The 21176-nt window shown below is 38.9% G+C and overlaps 1 protein-coding gene across 2 annotated transcripts; it reads right to left on the bottom strand.

Annotated features, from left to right (window-relative positions):
* Positions 1-1147: 1147 nt before the first annotated feature.
* Positions 1148-21154, bottom strand: CHP1 (calcineurin like EF-hand protein 1). Of its 2 annotated transcripts, XM_054828983.1 has the most exons (8): positions 20873-21128; positions 17803-17884; positions 15448-15520; positions 7856-7936; positions 6482-6609; positions 5564-5625; positions 4386-4508; positions 1148-3092 (listed from the first exon to the last, which is right to left on the bottom strand). In XM_054828983.1, the coding sequence occupies exons 2-8, from the start codon at positions 17849-17851 to the stop codon at positions 3039-3041; spliced, it is 570 nt and encodes a 189-aa protein (XP_054684958.1). In that variant the 5' UTR covers positions 17852-17884; positions 20873-21128; the 3' UTR covers positions 1148-3038. The 2 variants fall into 2 exon arrangements, with proteins under 2 accessions (XP_054684958.1, XP_054684957.1); XM_054828982.1 differs by lacking the exon at positions 17803-17884 and having other exon boundaries at positions 20873-21154.
* Between the last annotated feature and the right edge of the window lie 22 nt (positions 21155-21176).

Here is a 21176-nt window from a genome sequence, read left to right as displayed (position 1 = left end):
ATGAGCTGAATCCTGTGTTCAGATGCTTTTGTGTTGCCCAGACTCGATGCCAAGTTAATGGGCCTACAGCTATTTAAGTCAACTCATTTGCCACCTTTTAGTATCGATTAGCTATCAAACCCATTTCCACTTTCTGTAATCTTCATAATACTCTAACAAGTTAATGCAAACTAATTGTAATCATAGATTTCTGCAGCCAATCATCCAGAGATTCTCAACATAACAAACCTGAGTCTGCAGATTTGAAAATAGACTTCACTTCCTATTTGCCAGTAGACTGGAAAATGGTTCATTTGTATTTAAATACCTATCCCTTATACTGCTTTTTTCAAAAGACAAAGAGGAAATATTAAGTAGCTCTGCCTTTGAGCTGATCTTATCCCTCTTCCAGACATTAACCTTCACACATGACCTTTGTTTTCAAGAAGACTTAAAATAATTTCTACAAGCAATTGGGTATGCTAAAAATACTACTTTTGTGGAAATCTGCTTGTACCTGTACAGCCTAGTTTTGAACAATTTAAATTTAAACATAAATTTAAGATCTCAGCTCTCCAAAACTTCTCTTACTGTCTAATACCTTTTAAGTTACATGTTTAACATACAGATTTCAGAACACTGAATTTATGCAGCAAACACCAAAGTTAGATTCTGATAGATGGGAGTTTTTTTGTTTCTTGCAGAAGGGTTAGCTGGTCATTGTTTTGGTTGTGGGGTTTCTTTGCTGTGCACCCGTTAAGAGTATGTGTGTTCACCTTAAAGCACATCAGCAAAAATACCTGATGTCTAAGGCCAGGGCTTCTAAGAACAGATGTCACAAACTAGTATTGGTATTATATGCCCTTTAATTAGAACAAGGCTACAACACTGGGGAATGGGGGGGGAAGCCTGGTTTGGAACCAGGAGAGCTATAAAGCTCATGTTATGGAATTCATAGTGCAGTATTATGCATGAGCATCCTCTTCTAGAGCTCATGTTTTACACTAGTTTCCTCCACTCTACCAGCAGAATAAAGGATTGTTAATACTCTGAAAACAAGCTCAGTTGTGAGAAATTGATCTGCAAGGCCTGCTAGCACCATTCTACTAGTATTTAATTTTTCCAGTCATTAAAGGATAGCCAATTACCATACAGGAATAGTTTCACATTTTCTTTATATAGTGGAAGGTTTATTTATGGATTGATAAATACAATATCCAGTCTCACTGGGACAATAAGGCACAACTGTAGGTTACAACTACATAGCCAGAAGAGAGCAACACCTAATTTTTTTAAGCAGATCACAAAGCCTACAAACACTTTTTTTTTTTTTAACTTTTCAATCTTTAAACATTGTTACATTCCTATTTTACATGACACGGTCATAAAACTTTAGTGTTTCTTTCTCATACGGAATAGAGGTTTTTAATTTACATTTCTTTCTGGAATTGTGCTGCACTCTGCAAGACAATGAAGTGCAAGATTTCACTTTGCAATTCCTTAATTTAAAACACATCAAAAATCCTTCAGAGACTTGCATGTTATTGTTTAACACAAGTGATGATTAAAGGAACTGAGAAAAAAGGAAATGCACGTTTGAAAGTAGTTTGAGACTGGTAAGTATTTATAGAAATGTTAACACATGACATAGAGAAGCAGTTATAACACTGATTCTTCAATAAAGAAGCTCCCAGGGTTTTTTGGTTTTATTGGAAGGACCTCCCAGGCTGTAGGATGCTCCAGCTGAACTAGATGAGATCATTTTCCAATCTAGCCACAGAAAATTATGTTACTATTGAACCTTCAATGATTTTGATTTCTTAAATTTATCAGCATTATATTAATGGAATTAATCATCTTACACTTGCAAGGGGATTTGCATAGAAATGTATTCTGAAATATTTGGGATTATCTGTGCTTCTCCAAATTATATTCGTATGCCAGAGCTTTCATAAATACAGCTTCCACCGTCAACACAAATCTAACAGACCAGGACTTCCATACTGGAAAATGTGAATAATTACTGATTATCCAGGCCACTATGACTGAGAAAATAAAAATAAAAATCAGTACTTTCATGACACTATTACCAGGGGGTAGTGACAGAACTGCAAATCCAGATTTTGGCATGACTAGTTTTCTTGCATTATGTACACTGGTAAACAAGTTTACACTTTCAGAGGCAAAACCACCCCAATGAGACGAGGTATCCTAGAGCAAAGCAAACTGGAGAGGGCACTTCATGGTCCACTGGCTGTCAAGCCTGCAAGCTACTCAGTGGAAAGAAACAAGTTTCTGCATCTGCTACTGGAACAATTTAAGTGACTTAGTGCAGAATTCCTTTTCCTTCTGAGGACACTGCAGCCCGTCTCCACCACAGATTCTCCTATTGTCCCTGTGAATTCATCCCACAAAGAATAAAAACTGTTCACAGTACTTTAAAGTACTCTAGGCTATCATCATGCATTCAGTGTTAGTTGTACAATGAAGCCATAGAAATTGAGAAGTCCTCAAGTAAAAGGCAGATTTGGAAGCAGCCAGGAAACAAATCTGCATGTAAAGAGCCAAATGGGAAAGAAAAAAAAAAGGCAGCTGTAATGTGGTGTTGCTACTGGAAGCAAAAGTGAATCATTATCACTGCACCTAGTATTTGAGTAGATGCTTTTCTCCAAAGTGTTTCAGAGGGCGCTTCTGTGGCATGTTCCCGTTTTTCCATTCTCAGATTCAGAGCTCAGAAGAATCAGTTTGTAGATTAAACAGCAGTACGTAAGGAGATACATTTTTGCTGAAACAGTAGTACAGAAGGAGACAAGGGAGAAAGGGTAAAAAAATGGAAGGAAAAGATTTTTTAAAAAATTGCTCCTTTCCAAGTTGCATGGCAGCCATTTCCCTTTGTTCCTGATGTACAGGGAATGTTCACATTGGTAGAACAAATCAGGGAGGGGTTGGAGATGTATTGTATATGCACCAGTAGCAATGCTCTGGGGGAAGGTGCTAAGGAGAAAATGAAGTTCTATTCATTATACAGTAGGGGTAGAAAGGAATAGGTTCTCCATCCATCAGTGAAGAAAGCGAATGCTCATTTTCTGCTCTACATCCACCTTCTCCAAAACCTGCAATAAAATTCAGAAACAGCTACTTAAGTTACTGTACATACTTCTCTCCTACAATGTTTCTTACGCTAGTACAGAGGAAGTGGGCAGGAACATGAGACGTCTTCAGTTTGGCATGCTGGTCTTTCATCTATAGACTGCTATTTTTCATTCTGGACTAAGGTCCTTCCAAGGAAAGAAACTTCAGCCATTAAAGCCGGAAGAAGGCTGTCAATCAAAACATAACTAATGCAGTTTCAGTCTGCCAACAGCCCAGAAAGGCTTGGATTCCCAAAATTAGATTGTGTGGGAATGTACAGCCAGGAAACAGAAGGGAGAACCCAGTATAGGAAGGGGCATGAGCAGTCACTGAAGAGCTAAAATGAAGACCACAGCATCACTAACACATGATTGTAACACTGGGGTGGCAACTTCACTCACTGAATTGCTATTAACACTGAGGTACAAAGACATTAGTGTGCTCAGCCTGTTTCACGCAGTAGACTTTAGGGTTCCAAGATCAGAATAATTTACATTTGAAGAGACCTCTGGAGGTCTTTAGTCCAACTCCCTCAACTCCTGCTTACAGCAGGGCCGGCTAGATCAGGGCCTTGTCCAGTTAAGTTTTAAATATCTCCAAGGAAGAAGGTTCTACCGTCTTCAGCACCTATGATCATCCTCTTGGTAAAAAGTTTTCCTTATAGCTAACCAGAATTTCCCATGTTGCAACTTGTTTCTGTTGCCTCTTGTCCTGTCTTTGTCCACCTCCAAGACAAGTCTGTCTCTTCTCATCAATACCATCTCATTATGTAGTTGAAATTCTTCTGCTATAGGACAGCTTTCTCCACTGATTATATAATGGCTCCTTACTATTCCCTATTTCTAACTAACAAAAAGATGTAATTCAAAGGACTAGAGCTAGGAACTTGAATACTGGTATTAGTTGTGTGGCTAATGGGTAAAAATCCACAAATGAAAAGTGATCAGCACATAGCAGAAGAATTACTCTAATATAACTGTGCTAGTCAGGCTACTTGTGTAGAAAGAAGTGGTTGCAGGAGAAAAAAAGTGAAGATTCTGCAGTATATTCAGTGCTCTAGCTTATGTAAGAGTATGAAGAAACATATGGACTAATTATTAGTACCATGACAGTATCCAAAAAAAAGTTCTGATAAGGAAAAAGAGCTAGCTTTGCCCAAATACAGGCAGTCCTATTTGAACGACTTCCTCTCTCTTTCCATTTGCGTTTAAGTCTGAATGACTTGCCCATTACTGAGCAGTTTCATCTAGTCGTTAAAAATGTAGTTTACCTACCTTTACAAACTCTGCAAAGGAGATGGCACTATCTCCATCTTGATCAGCTTCCTGGATTGTCCTGTCAGCAATGCTGCCCAGCTGCTCATCTGAAATGTTTACACCAACCATCATCCGTAATACCTGTAACATACAGAAGTCCCTAGATTTTATTTTTTTTTTAAATAAGAAAACAAAATAACCATTATCAATATAAGAACAGAAGTATTCTTAGTGCTGTTTCTCTCATCTATACTGTCAAAATAACACCATACAACAACAACCCTGGAGGATTTCCACGGAAGTAATTTCTAGACAGACTTCTGTTTGTCCTTTGTACATCAAGGCTTTCAGGAAGGACAGCTTCCTTTTGCAGCCACCTTTGACAAAGAATCCTGCTTTTCCACTAGGCAGCAGGAAGTGGTAGAAGTATGAGAAAGCTTTTGGAACTAGGAATGAATAATTTTTGTTCCAATGCTTTTGTCTATTTTTTTCCCCACAAAACATACCAACATTTGATTGAGTATCTGCTGTCTGAGATAGTTGCCTACAGGAATCTTGTAAGTATATGGTCAAATGATAACTGCCATTACTCTACAGTTAGTAAAGCATTTTCTGTGCAGATAGAAGAGGGCAGTTTCGGTCAAAAGCAAATCCTTGTCCTACATCAGGAACCACAAATTGCCATGTCTACTTCACAGGATTAGTAGTATGTAATTACCCCTAGCTCAAGCCTAGTTCCATATATATGCAGCACTGATGAACTTTGATTACCTTTGCTGCAATTTCAAGAAGTTTTGCTCTGTTGAGAGGATGCACAGAGGATCAAACAACCTAATCCACCTCATGGCTTGTCCCTGTGAAGTCCTGTTAAAAGCACTTTTGAAAGTTACAGAAGGTAGTTCTTAAGGGGCTTAGTGTATTTGTTGGATATTTAGGTATAATTTCCAATAGGATCTGCTTAGCCTAACACTCTGGTTTAAATCTGAATCTAGCATTCCCAGTCTGATAGGACAGCTTGGGCTATCAAATGAGATTAAAGTGTCATACCATATCTAAAGCTTTAAACCAGAGATAAGCAATTAGCCACCAAATTCCTTCAGGAGTTCTTTTGAGAAGACTGTTGTAACTCCTGTCTTCATTCTAAATAGGTGTGAAGTCAGAGAAGGTCACAAAGGAGTCATCCCTGTGCTATTTACCTGAAGAAGCTCATCTCTGGAAATCTTGTCATCTTTATCTAGATCATATAGCCGAAAAGCAACTACAAGGAAGAAAAGAATGAGCAGTTTAATTCAAGCGTCATTATTTTTCTTCATAACAATATATTTATCTAATTTAAAAAAAAGTAAGTATTCATAAATCATTTTAAAGAGAATTAGCTTAGAATTTTAATTCACCATAGACTTCATGTTCCATTCCATAAAAGTGTTATTACTGCATACAGGAATAACATTATTGCCAAGAAATGAAAAATCTTACTTAACTACTCAGTATGAGTAATTTCAGAAGCACTCTGCTTGCAGAGGTATTTCTTCAAAAGCCTGAGTCATAGAAGTATAATTACCACTAAGATACATTCAATCCTTTAACTTCTGAGCCAACCATTTTTACATTATGCATTCACTCTGACTATATTCTGGATGAGATATGACAGAAATTTTAAGTGCTCTGAGGACTGTTGCCAACTTAGATTAGCGAGCAAGAGCATTCCGCTCTTGTAGGCAGATGTCCAAATACTCAAGAAAGTACTCAGCTGAAGGTGAGAAAAAAGCGCTATATTATATGAAAGACTGGAGAAAGAAGCAGAAAAGCTCATTCATGTACGGGATGTGGTTTCTAAATCTGAAATAACTTTGGATGTAAACAATTTTGAAACAGTCCTGTTGAGACATTTGGAAAAGCATATACATTATTCAAGATTCAACCAATTCCACCGAATTCTAATACAGAATGGGTCAATCATTGACATTCTGAACAGGTAAGCTTGCAAGTTAATTTAAAAAGGTCAGGTATTAGGAGGATATCATTCCACAGGGAATGACTGTACAGAAGACCCCAAGCCCCTTCACTTCCTTCCCAGAAAAACAAAAAAGAAAAAGAAGGTTCACATTACTTACAGTGGAGCTTGTTACTTCGGCTGTTCAGTGGTTCTGGTCCATTCTGGTCTTTGCTCTTTTCATTATCTTCTATAGGTCGGAAGTGGGCTAGTGTCCTCATGAATCCACGGAAATTCACCTGGTCCTCTCTGCACAAGCATTTCAGCAGGTCAGTTTTAGCATAGCTTATACAGGTTCTTTATTTCAGTAAAGTATGAAAGTCTAAAGCATCAAGACCACACAGACTCCACTCCCACCTCCCCAGCAGAGTTTGGCCACCTATGCTCAAACCCAGCTCTGATACAGTGCAGTTGCAACCTGGGATCATGCTGTTGTGAAGTATGATGTGTTTAAAAAAAAAAAAAAAAAAAAAAAGAACTGTGAAGTTTTGTTGAGGGCTCCCCTCCCCTTGCCTGCAAGCTCTATTTAAGCTCAAGCCCTCATCCTTGGCCCTTGCCTGAGCTGTCCTGCAGCTATGCCCGAGTGTGGCAATGTATCTTGCTAATCTGAACACCAATTTCCTGGACTGACCCAAGACTTGCTTCACCACTGTCAACTTGTCTGGCAACCACTGGACTGTTGGCTGATGTGACAACAGTCACTGGACCTGCCCTGCTTTTCTTGTTCAGGTGCTGTGCCCTTTGTTAGCAAGTATATCGCCCCTGCCAGCTTTGCTGTCACCCTTTGCTCACTGCTCTCTGACAAACAGCTCTCTTCTCCTGCTTTCTAGTCAGGAAACCCTGCCTGGTATTAGCTGATATTACAACTTGATTAGACAATCCGATCTTCATCAATCAGTAATGACAAATTTGTTCAAGGACAGGAGCAGATTCCATAGAACAATCTAGAGAGGTATAATGAAGAGAAGTACTGCAAATATTCTCTTTGGATTTATGTTAGAAGTGCCATAAGCTATGTCTTAAATGCGATCAAAAACTAAAATCAACCAACCATACAAAAAAGCTGATTAATAACAAAGGTACACTGAGAGGCTACAAGGTGAAAAACAAGACTGAATTAGTTAATTGCCATACTACTTAGCATAAAATAGTATTGCTACAAGTTTGCTTTAAGAACCAAAGTCCATACATGCACTTGACTTTCTTTAGGAGTGTTCAACAGCATAGCAAGAAGAGTAGAAAACTGACATGAAGCCTGAGTTTCTCAGTGAACAAAGCACACAAAACTCTTTTAAGGTTGTGAAGTATTTCTCATTAGAGAATGAAAACATGCTGAGGAAACAATGTACCCACACACAATTCATGACAAGTTTGAGGTGTTCAATTATTAGTAAATTCAAATTCTGTGCTTTTATTATCAGCATTTCACTCCTATCAGAACTGCTGACAAACCAAATTTTGTGCCTACTTGCAAATTCAGTCCATTGGAACTCACCCTTCTGGAAAGAAGGCATTGATAATTCTGTCTCCCAGTGGATTGATGGCAAGCTCTGGAATCCGCTGGAAGTCTTCACGGCTAAGTAAAGCAAGAACACAAGAAGTCTACATAAAGTTGAAGTTAGAGGAGAAAAAGTTGCTTAAAAAGAATTCACAATAAATAATCCGTTGGGTTCTATTTCTGCAGCAAGACACTTGGTGGTTTTTAAAATGTAACTCTTTAAATCATGTTTTCACTATGACTAATGGCACAAAGCAAAGCAAAAGACAATGCCAAGCCTGTATTACATTTTAGACTAGCAGTGTTCATTTATCATGTTAACAGCACTTCTCAGATGCTAACATTGTTTGTGCTAGAAACCTTCCTGTAAGAATACTGACTAGTTTGCAATTTAAGGAAAGGAAAGCTTCGGAACTGGCTTTGAAGGAAAATATGGCTTCAAAATGAAAACTTTTTTTAAAATAAATATTTATATTTTTATTGAATCATTTGAGTTGGCATGATTTTTACAGACTACCCCATTCCAGATTCTGGGACAATATACTCCTCCAAACATATCATAGGTGATCTGCATATTCCAAGAGAATTTTTTTTTGTTTATGCAACTTTATACATTATTATAAATGCCAAATTTCCAATTATTTTAGCTTCAATCAAGCAACACTCCTATTTTAAAGTAGGACATTTAGGCTTTGACAGGGGCTTGTATGCTGGAAATACTCACTGCTCTTGCCAGCCATTCTCCTTTCTGCTCACAGTTACATGTACACAGTATAGCATAAGCATAGCTATGCTTACATTGTTATAGCTTTTTATGATCTGGAAGACATCATGAGCTGTACTGATATAAATGTATCTTAGATCAGTATGACATGAACACAGGGTTCATTCTATTTTTAGAGTTGCACTGATAAATTTTTCTTTTCTTTCAACCTAATAAAATGTCACTGACAGGAAAGAGGGATAATCTTGGTGTGACCCAGGCAGACACACCAAGCGTGTCTTAGTGAATACTTCAGTGAACAGGTTTGGTTTTGGGTATTTTTGGTGGGTTTTTTCTTTTGTCCCCTCCCCAACAACAGAGCACAGCAATTTATCAGCTAGTAAAAGATGTACTCCATAACCATTCAGGTTTTAAATTGCAAAGATAACACCAATAGGGTAAGACTGTAAAAAATCTATTCTGTCTGGATGTATAACTTGACACTTCCTGCCCAGTCTCCAGAAATACTGGCAATTCCCTTCAAGTCAAATGCAGTCCTGCTGGTTTTGAAGTTTGGGTCAAAGTCTCAAACTTGGTTACTAAATGTTTGCTACTTTTGAATACTATGCTCACTAAATGAGTAAGTAACAAGGTTTAATTCATGATGTCATTACACCAAATAACTGGCAGAGTAAAGTAAAATAATCTCAGTCTGTGTTACATATACTGGCCTTTTATAATATTGTGATCTTAAAGACAGGGGTAAAAGGAAATGGTTAACCTTATTACTAGTCTGGGGAAAGGAACAGAAGCAAGATGTTCTAGTTTTAAGTGCATTCTAAAAGCACTCCTTGCACCCAGTCACACCACAGCACTGCTAAGAGTCCCAGTTATAATATATCTGTTACAACATGGTTAAACTGTTCGACCTTCTAATAGAGTGACCTGACCAGATTTTAAGCTATCCCAGCAAACTTCTGCTCTGAGCAGGTCTGAATTATTTTTAATAGGCAAAGTTAACAACTGTATAACATGATCAACTTGTTACCAGACCCTTCAGGACTGCTGCATTTTAAGCTATAGCTGAAGGGCAAAGTATGCATTAGTGATTTAGGCAGGAGATGCAGTGATGTGGAAAACCTGTCCTAGTAACAATATTTTAACAATAGGACTCCAGTGTCAATGCGAACATTTACAAGACAAAAGCAGCAACTACCCTCCCTTCCGTTTAGAGCAAAATCCTAACGCTTCGTAATTTTTTTCCTGTGTATCACTATTTCTTAGTATTGAGGCTGAATTTACACTTGTCATTTCAGCCTCCAGTTGTTCTGCTTTCTAACAGGAGATTAACAATTAACCACAAATAACTCCCCAGGTTTCGAATCTATTTGTCCTGTCATTATCAGCATCGCAACAGACCATTTTTGCTTATTAAGAGCACATTACTGAGTGAATGTTATAACTGAAATAGCCGTAACAGCCATAAAAGTAAATGAATGCATGAGGTAAGTTATTCTCTACTTTATAAACTAAGGCTTCCTGCAGTCACTAGGGTCCAAATTCACCTGGCTGAGGCTGGAGCTTACAGGAAATTTGATGCCCTCTACTTCTTCTGTATTCATGTGCCATAGCAACAAGGTTCTTCTAACATATTGTTCCAGGAAGCTGGCTTCTATTAAATTCCTGCTTAAACATAATAAGCAAAGCAACCTTTAACTGCATGTTATCATGCAGGCCAAACATTTAATATATATGCCAGTGCATTCACACTTAGACATACTCAGAATGTACAAAATTCTTACTGCAAAGTAAGACATTTCTAAGCATGAGTATATCCTCCAAGGCACATAGCAGATCCCTACCGCAAAGGTGGTTCTGGCTTACCCAAAGGCTGCAAGAAACCTACTAGATCCTTTTTTTTCTTCTATTATTTCTGGTTGTTCATTGTTCTTTTACTTCTAGATAGTAACAGATTACTGTTCCCTCAACAGGTATGAGGAGGGTAGGGCTATCTAGAGCTGAGGGAAAGTAAAACAATGGAAAGAAAAAGCATACATGAAACAGAAGTGGCAGAGGAAAAGAAAAATGTCTACAGCATATAGGTAACAAGAAATTACTTGAAAAAAGGGAACTAATTGAAAGAAGTAAGGTGTATCATGCAAGATGGTCAAACAGATTTAACAGGTTACTATTGGAGAGGTTTCATTGTTCCCCTCCCTTGCTAACATTAGCTTTGTCATTCATCAAACCTTTTGGTGGTCTAATATATCTCACTAACCCCCAATAAAGCTTCCCACCTTCTTCCTCTCCATCCTCCCCATTATCATTCTGTTGAATTAGCAACCTGAAGCAGTTAACTTCAAAAATCTAACAGCACTATGGCTGACAGAGGTGCTGGGAGCCTGGAGAAATGATGGGGAAAGAGGATGGACATTCTCTTCTTTCGTGGCCGTCAGCCATCTCATCTAACTTCATCCTTAACATGCTCTACACAAATTTTAAAAGTTGCTTAACTATCAGAAGAGTAATTGCTTTATAAATATTAGGCCAAGAAGTACACTAAAAGTAAAGGTGATAATTATATGAGCAATGGGGGGGGTGGGGGGAGAAGCAGTATGAATAAAGCATGGTCAAGGATGGAAGTATAGACTATTCTAGTACCCTGTAATTTTCTGATCCAACCCATACCCTGCCTGTCTTGTCTGTTTTAGATAAAGCTAAAAATCCTTTGCATTTTCTTAAGCAAAGGTAAAGAATTCCATGCTAAGAGAGCTAGCTTTTATGTTTTACTCTGACATCTTGCAATATCAGTTTGAACTGGTAAGAACAAGCCTTACACCTTTCTGGACTGAGATGATTCAATTCACTGACAAAGATCAAGAGATAGCCCAACTAGCTCTTGGTACCCTTCTCTCAGGACCAAAGGCTTTCTGAAGTTCTCCAGGAGACACCATCTTGTGAACAGCTTTCATAACCATGAGATATGCATAAACAGCTCAGTGTGCCTATTCTCCTCATGTATCAGCTTTCAGAGTACTTGCCCTCCCTTCCTTCTTCCACACTCCCCAAGCTATACCAATTGCTGTACAGTAAAAAAAATACTTCTGAAGTGCTTAACCTGTCATTTCCCCAGTGCAGAAGAAACTACCATAAGTGGGAGGCTCCATGCAAAAGTTACACGCAAAAGTAGCAGTTTAAGCAAGTATCTCCTTTTTCTATATGTGTCTGTCTAGAGCTACTTGCTACTAGATAAATTTTGGAACAGATGTACACCACACAAAAATACACTTCAGTACCAGCCCAGCAAGGAGACTCACTGAAGCAAGCACATACTTATCCTGGTCATATGCTTCAATTTCCTCATCTTGGAAATTAAAATGTAAAGAAAACATGCACACTGGTTTCATCCTGACCTATAGTTAGGACGTAGGCAGAACAAGTATGTTTCAGATTTCACAATATAGATGTAGCTATGGACATCCAAGGGTATCAACCTTTTGTTCTGGCAACTTACCATGTCACAATATTGAAATCAAAGGTGACAAAAGAATATTCAAAGGAACAGTTTTGTCCTGGCTTTTACAACCTGGTTTCATTCAGATGATGCAAGTCTGAGGGAGCTTACTCATTTTGTTTAGGAAAACTGAAGCTAAGGAAAAATATAACATTCTTCTACACTTTTAAAGAATTGATAAGAGTTGATCAGTAACCACAGCTGTAGTCATTTAAAGGATAAGGAGGAGAGGGGGAAAAAAAAAGCCAAAACAAAGCATATGAAGTTTTGTCTCCAATAGCCTTCTCTTAAGTCTCATTTATGTAACTCTGTAAAAGAAAGTGCCTTGAAACTGCACATGGGTACACTGGCTAGAAATGTTTGGGTAGGAAACATTTCAGCTTTTGATTATAGTTTCAGAATAAACTACCTGTCTTCTCTAACCACCAAGATTAATCATCATCTACCAGATCTGCTGTACAAAGTGCTCTTTACCTTGCCCATTTTTAATACATAGATAAGGACAGCACAGTTTTTCCCCTCCTTCAGAAGTGTGGTACACATTTAAAGATTTATTTCATGCCATAAAGAACTGCCTAACATTTCTATTCGTGATCATTGTCACATTAGTCATTTCTGTCATGTCTGATCTGTAAGCCAAAGGTATAAGTCATCCTCACGGAAACAATCATTATTGCTCACAGGAAACAAACAGAAGACATGCCTTCTAAACTGTTTGGCAGTAGTAAGCAAGTGATAGCTTCATCTTGCTAGTCTCATAGTAGCAAGTTCTCTTTGATCAGTATTCCAGAAACCAACATCTATGACCTTCCATGCTGTAGTTCTTACTCTCCTCTCATCATTTTTTTCAGGAAGTAGTTTTCCATTACTTAATGTTTTCCACATATTGTGGGTGCCATTGCAGGTTGCAAAATTCGAATGCCACTAAGTCAAGCCACATTTGGGAGCAGGCTCTGGTTAGAGGCCAAGACCACAAGTTAAGGGATCCCAGTCTGCACAGCTGCTAGGATTTTCCAAATAAGCTTCACTTCCTTTCCCAAGTGCCACGTGATTATTGACAATGAAAGTCAAACTCCTCCTGATACATAACACTATGAAACTAAGCATTGTGCAACAGACATTCATAGCATATTTAATTAATTACTCCTCCTACGTAAACTGAGTACAATCACACTGAAGTTTTACACAAACTTTTTGGACTCCATAGATGAATTTAAAGTTGGAGCGAAGAGGTGAGGAATATGTGTGCTAGGTTGAAACTGTGCTAGACTAGTCTTGCAGCCACCACCTTTATTCATCAGTGAAAGCTAAACCCACATGCAAAGTTTGAAGAGGCTGTTAGTATTGTTCTTTTTCACGTAATTTAATTTTGAGACATAAGTAGTATTGATCTTACCTACAATATCATCAGCTGATCTGAATGTCACAATTGCCAATTAGCCAATGCTAGAATTTATATGATATACTGGCTTTAGTGACAGAGTGGGCTTAAGAAGTTCCTGCCCATCCCATCCCAAGCCAATTATTTCTGCACCCACAATCCATTTTGTCATCCCTTCAGCTGTGCAAGTCCAGATCTTTACAGTACAGCCGCAATCCAAATCACTGGAGTCAGTCAGCTTAAAAATACCTACACAAGCCAAAAGGGGAGGGAGAGTATTTTTAACCAAAAATAATCACTCAGTAGTCCTGTTTACAGTACAGCTCCACAACCAATTACTTAAATGTTAACTGAGAAGTCAGCAATTTGTGGCACCAGAAGGAACTACATATTTCCTTCAGGAAAGGAAATTGCAGTAAGCCAGCAGTACTGCCAAAGACAGAGTATCTTGCAACTTGCCACCTTCATCTTCTAAGCAGTGATTGTAGTATTACAGTTAGATTGGTTTATAGGTAGGTCTAGCTTTTATAGGTTCATAAAGCATCCTACAATCACATTTTGCAAGATCACATACAAAACTCCAGGTGATCCCAGAATCTATGTTTACTGGGTTTGACTGGGATAGAGTTGCTATGAAACATTAACTCCATCCCAGCCAGATCCCATATACTATGCTACAACAAGGACCCTTTCCCGCATTCTCTCCAGCTTCCCTGTGCACTGGTTCCAGCATATGCAGCTATATGGTGAACAGGAACAAAATCCACCTGAACACTGATCAGATTCCTTTTTTGTTGTTTTGCTTGGCAAGTTTTCAAAGCTGTAGGTTAGTTTCCAAAGATAGGCCTTGAGCACCAGCATCAACAGAGAAAAGCAACAGACTTTCAGTGGCAGGATGGTCTTAGACCAACTACATCGGTTGCAAAATTGCACCCTGGTGCAATCATGGACAGCTCTTTGCATATGTTTCTATAATATTAATGTAATCTGTAGGCAACATCGAAAGAGAAGAGTAATAAGCAATTTAATGCAATCAGAATTCTTCATTAGTTCAGTAAATAAAGAGCAAACCAATACCAACACACAATACAATAACCAGAGTGAGGAAGGCTAGAGAACAAAGACAGCAGGCAGAGCCATATTTTAAAAGGAAATCATCCCACTAGAATTTACCTTTCAGTTCAGAATACTCTCTCTGGCAGACTTAGTCCATCAAAGTGAAAAATGCTTTACAGATAAAGTTTAAGCCTCATCTTTATTTAATTGATTAAGCTCTAAGAAACCAGCTCACTTCTGTAGCTTTCACATTGTAGACAGAAGACAAACACTTTAAAGGTCTTGGAATATCCTGCACTACTTTAGAGAATAAAATGTGCATTTGTTCAGTCACAGTGACTTGGTTCCAGCTCTTTCTTTTTATGTTTGAGCATGCTAATAGACATGGGTGTTCAACAAGAGGTGCAAAGTTAAGAATAGTAAAGGGTTTACAGATGAAAGTAGTGTTAAAAGACACTGGGTATCCAAAACAATCAGCCCATGCTCCCAAAAATAGAAATGATCTTTTTGTCATGAAAGTCAGGATGAAGACGACATAGTAGAACCATTCTTGCAATAATTATCAGAAGCAACATATAAAGAAAGGTAAGAAATAACAATCTAAAAACATGGTTTAACATTTCTGAACATTTGTTGTCAAGACCTTGAAAACCAAATCTGACCCTTCTTGTATTAACTGCTACAAACCATCAGCACTACAGTAAAGACAATTGGTATTTAGAGCACCTTGACTCAGTTCGACAATCAGATTTCTCCTGACCTTTCATAAGAGAACAAACTTGAATGTCCATGTAGACAGTACGTATGAAAAAAACCTGTTCTAATAGCCTCACTGATTCACCATATGAGGAAAACATACTGGCATCCTGCAACAGCAAGCCACCATTACAGATATGTGTCAATGCAAGGACAGCCAAATTAGTGACAATACCCACCTAAGAGTGCCATTTTCTCCTTTGTCTAGGCTGGTGAAGCGACTGTACAAACGGGTGATTTGACTGTGGGAGACTGAAGAAAAAGAAGAAACACAAATTAGCATGTCAATGATTCCTCATAGGAGCAGACCTCATTACACTGAACTATGCTTTTGCCAGAAGCCATGTTCAAAAAAAAAAAAAAAAATCACACAAAACAAGTTACATTGGAAGCACATAGCACTCAGCAGTTCAGGGACTTCTTGAGCTATAAATGGCATCTTAATATTCAAGAATACACAAATAAGGCTATTCTTCAAAAATTTGTCTAACTCTGCCTTCTACCTGTTTATATTTTTGGTCTCTAACATTCTTTGGTTATCCAATTCAGTAAATGGTAATTAAAAAAAATATATATATATTTGATTCGCAGTTCCACTGTATTTCCTTTAATTCCTTTATGGCTAGAAATAATCTGGACACAGCCTCCACAGATGACCTTTACATCATTCATGACACTGCAGACCTCTTCTGTAGTATCTTTCCTTCTCTTTTGCTTATCTCTACTCCTGTTATCCTTTTCCATCTAAAGATGGAAAGTATACTCAGTTTCTTTTCATCTCGAAAGTGGTCAAAGAGGCTTTACACCTGACCACTTCTCTTCCTTTATAGAATTGCCCGAATCTAAACAGTTTGTTCATTTTGGGGTTCACTAAAGCAATTTCCAGGCTTCTAGGACACTGAGTTAAAAATTAAAAAGCCTTTTTCTAAAGAAGTTTGAGAGGGAGTTGAGATACAAAACAAGCAGCAAGTTATTGCAGACTTGTTAAATCTGCAATTTTAAACAGAAATTCCAAAGCCAGTATTAAGTTTAGCATTATGGTGTCAACATTACCAAGATATTAGATAACCCAAGATACTAGACATCTACATCTTTAGAATAGTCCATGATGGGAGTGGGTTAAACCTATCTAGAATAGCAATTCCTTTAACATTTAGAGAATGCCCTACAGAACATCTTGGCTTTTCAGAGCCTCTTCAGATGGAAGTTAATATATGAAATAAGACTGAACTGAATTTTAATGTTTACTCAGTAAAGGTGTGATTTTCTACAATGTTAAAGTAGTACTTAGTGTCATTTTCAGATTCAATTGTTTTAAAAGCCTTCACCATCATATGTACAATGCTTTTGTTACTTGCTAAAACTTATTTGGGAACAGGTTGCACAGCAGTTGTCTGATCAGTGACAACTGAGGCATTTTTTTTTCAGTCCGTTCTTTCTCCAGGCTATTTGTTTAGGTTCAACTGTTCCCTCCTTCAGGATGACCTGCCAGCAACTTTTTTTTCCCTTGTTCTTTCCTTGTCTCCTCGGCAACTTTCATTCTTTGCATAAGGTTGGGCAATTTGCTCAGTTCCACCTAAGGCAACTTCTTCACAACCAGATGGGCAGCTTGCTCAATTTCAAGTTAAGCAACACACACATAGAAAGCAGGCACTAGTATTTGAAAGACTTCAAATTTCTGCATTTCTGATTTAGTGTTTTACATATGATATGCAATAACAAGAACTGATGATGAAAAAAGAATAGCCTTATCTCTGATAAGAAGCCCTGTACTTCCACTCCTCCCTGGAAAGAAAGAGGGTGATGAAAATTCTACTCAGCTACCATTTCCAAACTAATGTCAGCAAATCCATTTTTGGAACACCTCCGTAACAGCTAGTATGTGATAAATAGTATGTAGCTATAGACAGGAGAAAAGGTGTTTTTGTTAACATCATACTAGTCAAAAAGTGTGTCATAGCTACATGAGAGAGGAAGGCAATTCAGGTCCACCACTGTATTCTTTCCTAATTTCCTTTTTGGCTTTCATCCCTCATGACAACTGCATCACTAGACACTTTTCAGAGCTTTCTCAAGCAAAATAAAGATTTTGACATTCCCTGCTGATCACCGGAGAACCAGAAACAAAATCTGCAATTAATGACAGATTCTTAAAATCAAAGGTTGAGGCTTAAAGCTAGCTGAAACATGATTTTAGCTACATTGCTATCCCACAAAGGTCCTTCTAAGAGTTGAAGACCTCTAGAATAGGAGCTATACCCTCTATTTTACTTCTGTTAAATCATGAGAAAGTTTTTTGCAATTAGACACTCTGAAACTCTTGTCTAAAACATTAGCATAAACTCATCTAAATACATTATATTTATATACTTAGAAAAATATATAAATATCCATCAGAAAATTCATCACCTGTTACCACTAAAATATTTCTTCTCCTAAGCTCTGATATGGGCACTAGTTTATTATTAATCCTTAGGTAGACTGCTTCAAAGAATGGGAACAAAGGGTGTGAACTGAATAGTTTGAACAGTTACATTCCAATGGCTTTCCAAAAGCTTGCAACAGAATGCAGACAGGCAACATCTTGGACCTCTCATCTGTTTCTTATGGTTGTTACTGAAATACAAAAGCAATTAGGACTACTTGAAGGCTTTTTCAAACTCAAATTTCAGAATGCTTATATGCAAAGCAAACAATTTCCATACAACACCGTATAAGATTTATGTCTGTCAACTTCAAGCTTAGCACCTGTTACTGAGAACCCGATGGAGATTTTCTGTCACTAAGCAGAGGTTTTAGTGGAGATATTATTCCCCAGTTCTTGGAAAATTACCTTTGCATATGTTTCTAAACTTACTATACTAAGAAGTGTTTTTAACCACAATATAAAAAAATCAATATAAAACTTTAATCCAAACTTAGATTTCATTCAAGAGATTAAGTGTCACTGTATGGCTTTTGAAAGACTATGCTTCAAGTCCACTAAAAGATACCTTTTTAATCTGTTCAGCTAAAGAACATTAGCATATGACTTATCATTCATGTTAGTATTATTAGCTGTATAGTTTTGTGCTACATAAAAATTCAACACAAGAAAAGTTGTATAATTCCATAGCAGAACTCAATCAAATTGTTAAAGTGTTCTGTTCAGTGCTTCATACTTATCCCAGATGAACTGAAGAAGTCATGTTTCACAGTAAGGATGACAAAAAAAGAATCCTTAAGAGCACATACCAGAACATCAGTTCAAGATGGACATGCAGTACTGCCAAATTGTTTCACATCTACAAAGTCACTTTCTCAAACTCTTTAGCAGGTGAAGTATCATCAGAATCGTTTCTAACAAACCACAGGATATTCTGCTCAGTAACACTAACTTAGCATTCTCCCTGTGAACTTTGTTCCAGTAAACCAGCATCCTGGGTTGGTTGTTGGTTTGGGGTTTTTTTCCCCACCTTGTATCTTGCATAAATATTTGCACCTATATGAAGCATATAACAGTGCTAAGAGCTTAGTGGAATTTTCCATCTACCTAGAAAAGTATAAAAGGCAGAAGAAAATCATATTCCTAGACTGTGGTTACAGGCTGGGGAAAAAAAAAAAAATGATAAAGTCAACGAGACACACTGTGATGACTTACAACCAAGCATGAGTCAGAGATTAGCAATGCTTGATCAGCAAAGTGGTATTACTTTTAGAAGTGAATAATAAAAACACAGGAAAATTAACCAAACCTCAGGCCACAAAGCTTAAACCCACTGATCACAATCTTAAGCTTCCCACTTTGAAGATATAAAAAAAGCATTTAGAGACTAACTAGAGCAGAGTGGGTTTATTGCTTAGAATGCCTATATAGCCATCTTCATGGTATTTATTTAATTATCATGTAAGTAAAATTTTAGGAATACAACACCACTGGCAATAAATCAAAAGGAAGAAAGAAAAACCTTTTTGGAAGAACATTCCAGATCTGGGGTTTGGGTTTTAAAGTATCTTTATAAATGAGGTGAGGCTACCTTTGTGATTAAAAAGAAAAAAAAAAAAAAAAAAAAGAAAAAACCCAGTAAGTTCTTGCTAGATAAGGAGACATTGACATTCCTCCTTGTTTATCATAGCCTTCCTGTAGAAGGTTCCCTTGACAGATGGAAAAAGGATCATGGAAACTATGTTAACTCACTCAGCTGTTCATTACGCTAGCCAGTACTATCTTAACTTTCTTCCACTCCTTTTCTGTAGCCACTCATTTTCCTGACACAAATAAACTATCACCTAAAACGAATACATACTATCATTTCTATTGGAAAGAAAACTGAGGGAAGTATTTTCATGTAGCAAGAACAGATCAAACAAGCATAAGCAGGAAAAAAATGTGACCTGTGAAGACCTTGCTTACCTGGGGGCAGGGGGAAGGAGAAAACATCCCAGTGATACCATGATGTTATGACCTCTCCTCTCCAACTACTTAGGAGGTTGCCCAGCATTTACTATCATTCAGTAATTGCTAGAATTCTCGGATAGGCAGCCATTCTATCAGATACATTAACAACACTGAGTTTTACCTTTCCTAGGGTACTTTATGTTTATGGAGAACAATTTGATTAAGTACTACAGGGTAAAGTAGCTATATACACCAGTTCAGCTTGAATAATGCTCTCCCAATTGCTGACTAGTGCAGGAATTTTCACCTTTTTAGTTAACCATACCCAACTTTCACAAGTCATGTTACCTCCTTTATGTTTTACATACCACTCAGCATTCATTCTGAATACCCTTAAGGCAACTTTAGTGATAGCCTATGAAACAAATAACATTTAGAAAAAAATTACTATACAATGAGAGCTTTTTCAGGCTAAAAACAGCTGCTGGAGACAAACTCCAGCACCAGAAAGAGACAGACAACTCTTCAGAATCCAACGAGTTATCTCTGACCGAAGGCAATACTGAGATACCAAGAGCACTGCTTCTCTCCCTTCCCACTCAGATCTCCCTGCCGTTGTACGGCCGATCTTCGCCTCTTCAAGCGATAGTAATGGTTCCCACGCGAGGTCTCCCCCGCAACCCCTGCATAGCCAGGAGCCGAAGGGACTCGCAGATCCTGGCTAGCTGGATGACAGCTCTTGCTTTCTAGTCCGCCAAGCAAACATCAGCCCGCGCAACAGCCCCTGTCGCGTTCAGGCCGGCCTAAGGAGCATCTCAGCTACCAGCAGCCGGCGGCTGCTGCCAGCCCCAAGCGAGCGGGAGACCGGCAAAGTACCAAAGGAGACGCGTTGCCCACGGATTTCCACTAGCCCCAGGGCCGCTCCTGCGCGGTGACCGGCAGAGGGGGAACGAACCAAAAAAGCGTTTCCCAGGTTTCTACAGGCCTGCAAGACACATCCGCCCCCCAGTCGCTGGGGACAGCGGCGTCCCTGCCCAGGGCCGGCCAGGATCACGCACTGCCCAGCTGGGAACGCAGTGATCGCGCTGGCCTCCCCCCCACCCCGGGCACGGCTCAGCGCTAGCCGAGGCACATCCCCGGCTTGAGAGACGGGATGCTGCCCCGCTCCAGGCGCCCAGCCCCCACAGCGCTTCCCGGCCCGCCTCGCCTCACGCTCCTACACTTACAGCCCGTCTCCTTCTTGATCTCCTCGATCTCCTCGTCTCGCAGCAGTGTGGACGCCCGGGAACCCATCGCCGCCGCGCCTGAGAGAAAGAGAAAGGCCGCGCTCCACACTGGGACGAGGTACGCAGCCTAACAGCGATGGCGGTACCACAGCAACCCCCGACACAGACCCAACCGCGGCCGCCTAGCTGTACTAAAGCGGAAGGCGAGATCGCACCGACTCTTATCGCCGCGTCCGGCCCGGCCCTCGCCGCCCGCCCCTCAGCCGCCCGGCGGCCGCCGACGGACTCCCCCGCGCATGCGCAG

This window comes from Grus americana, chromosome 5 (assembly GCF_028858705.1).
Source record: "Grus americana isolate bGruAme1 chromosome 5, bGruAme1.mat, whole genome shotgun sequence".
Taxonomy (NCBI): Eukaryota; Metazoa; Chordata; class Aves; order Gruiformes; family Gruidae; genus Grus; species Grus americana.
Note: the sequence above shows the minus strand (reverse complement) of the source record. Positions and strands in the feature narration are given on the sequence as shown.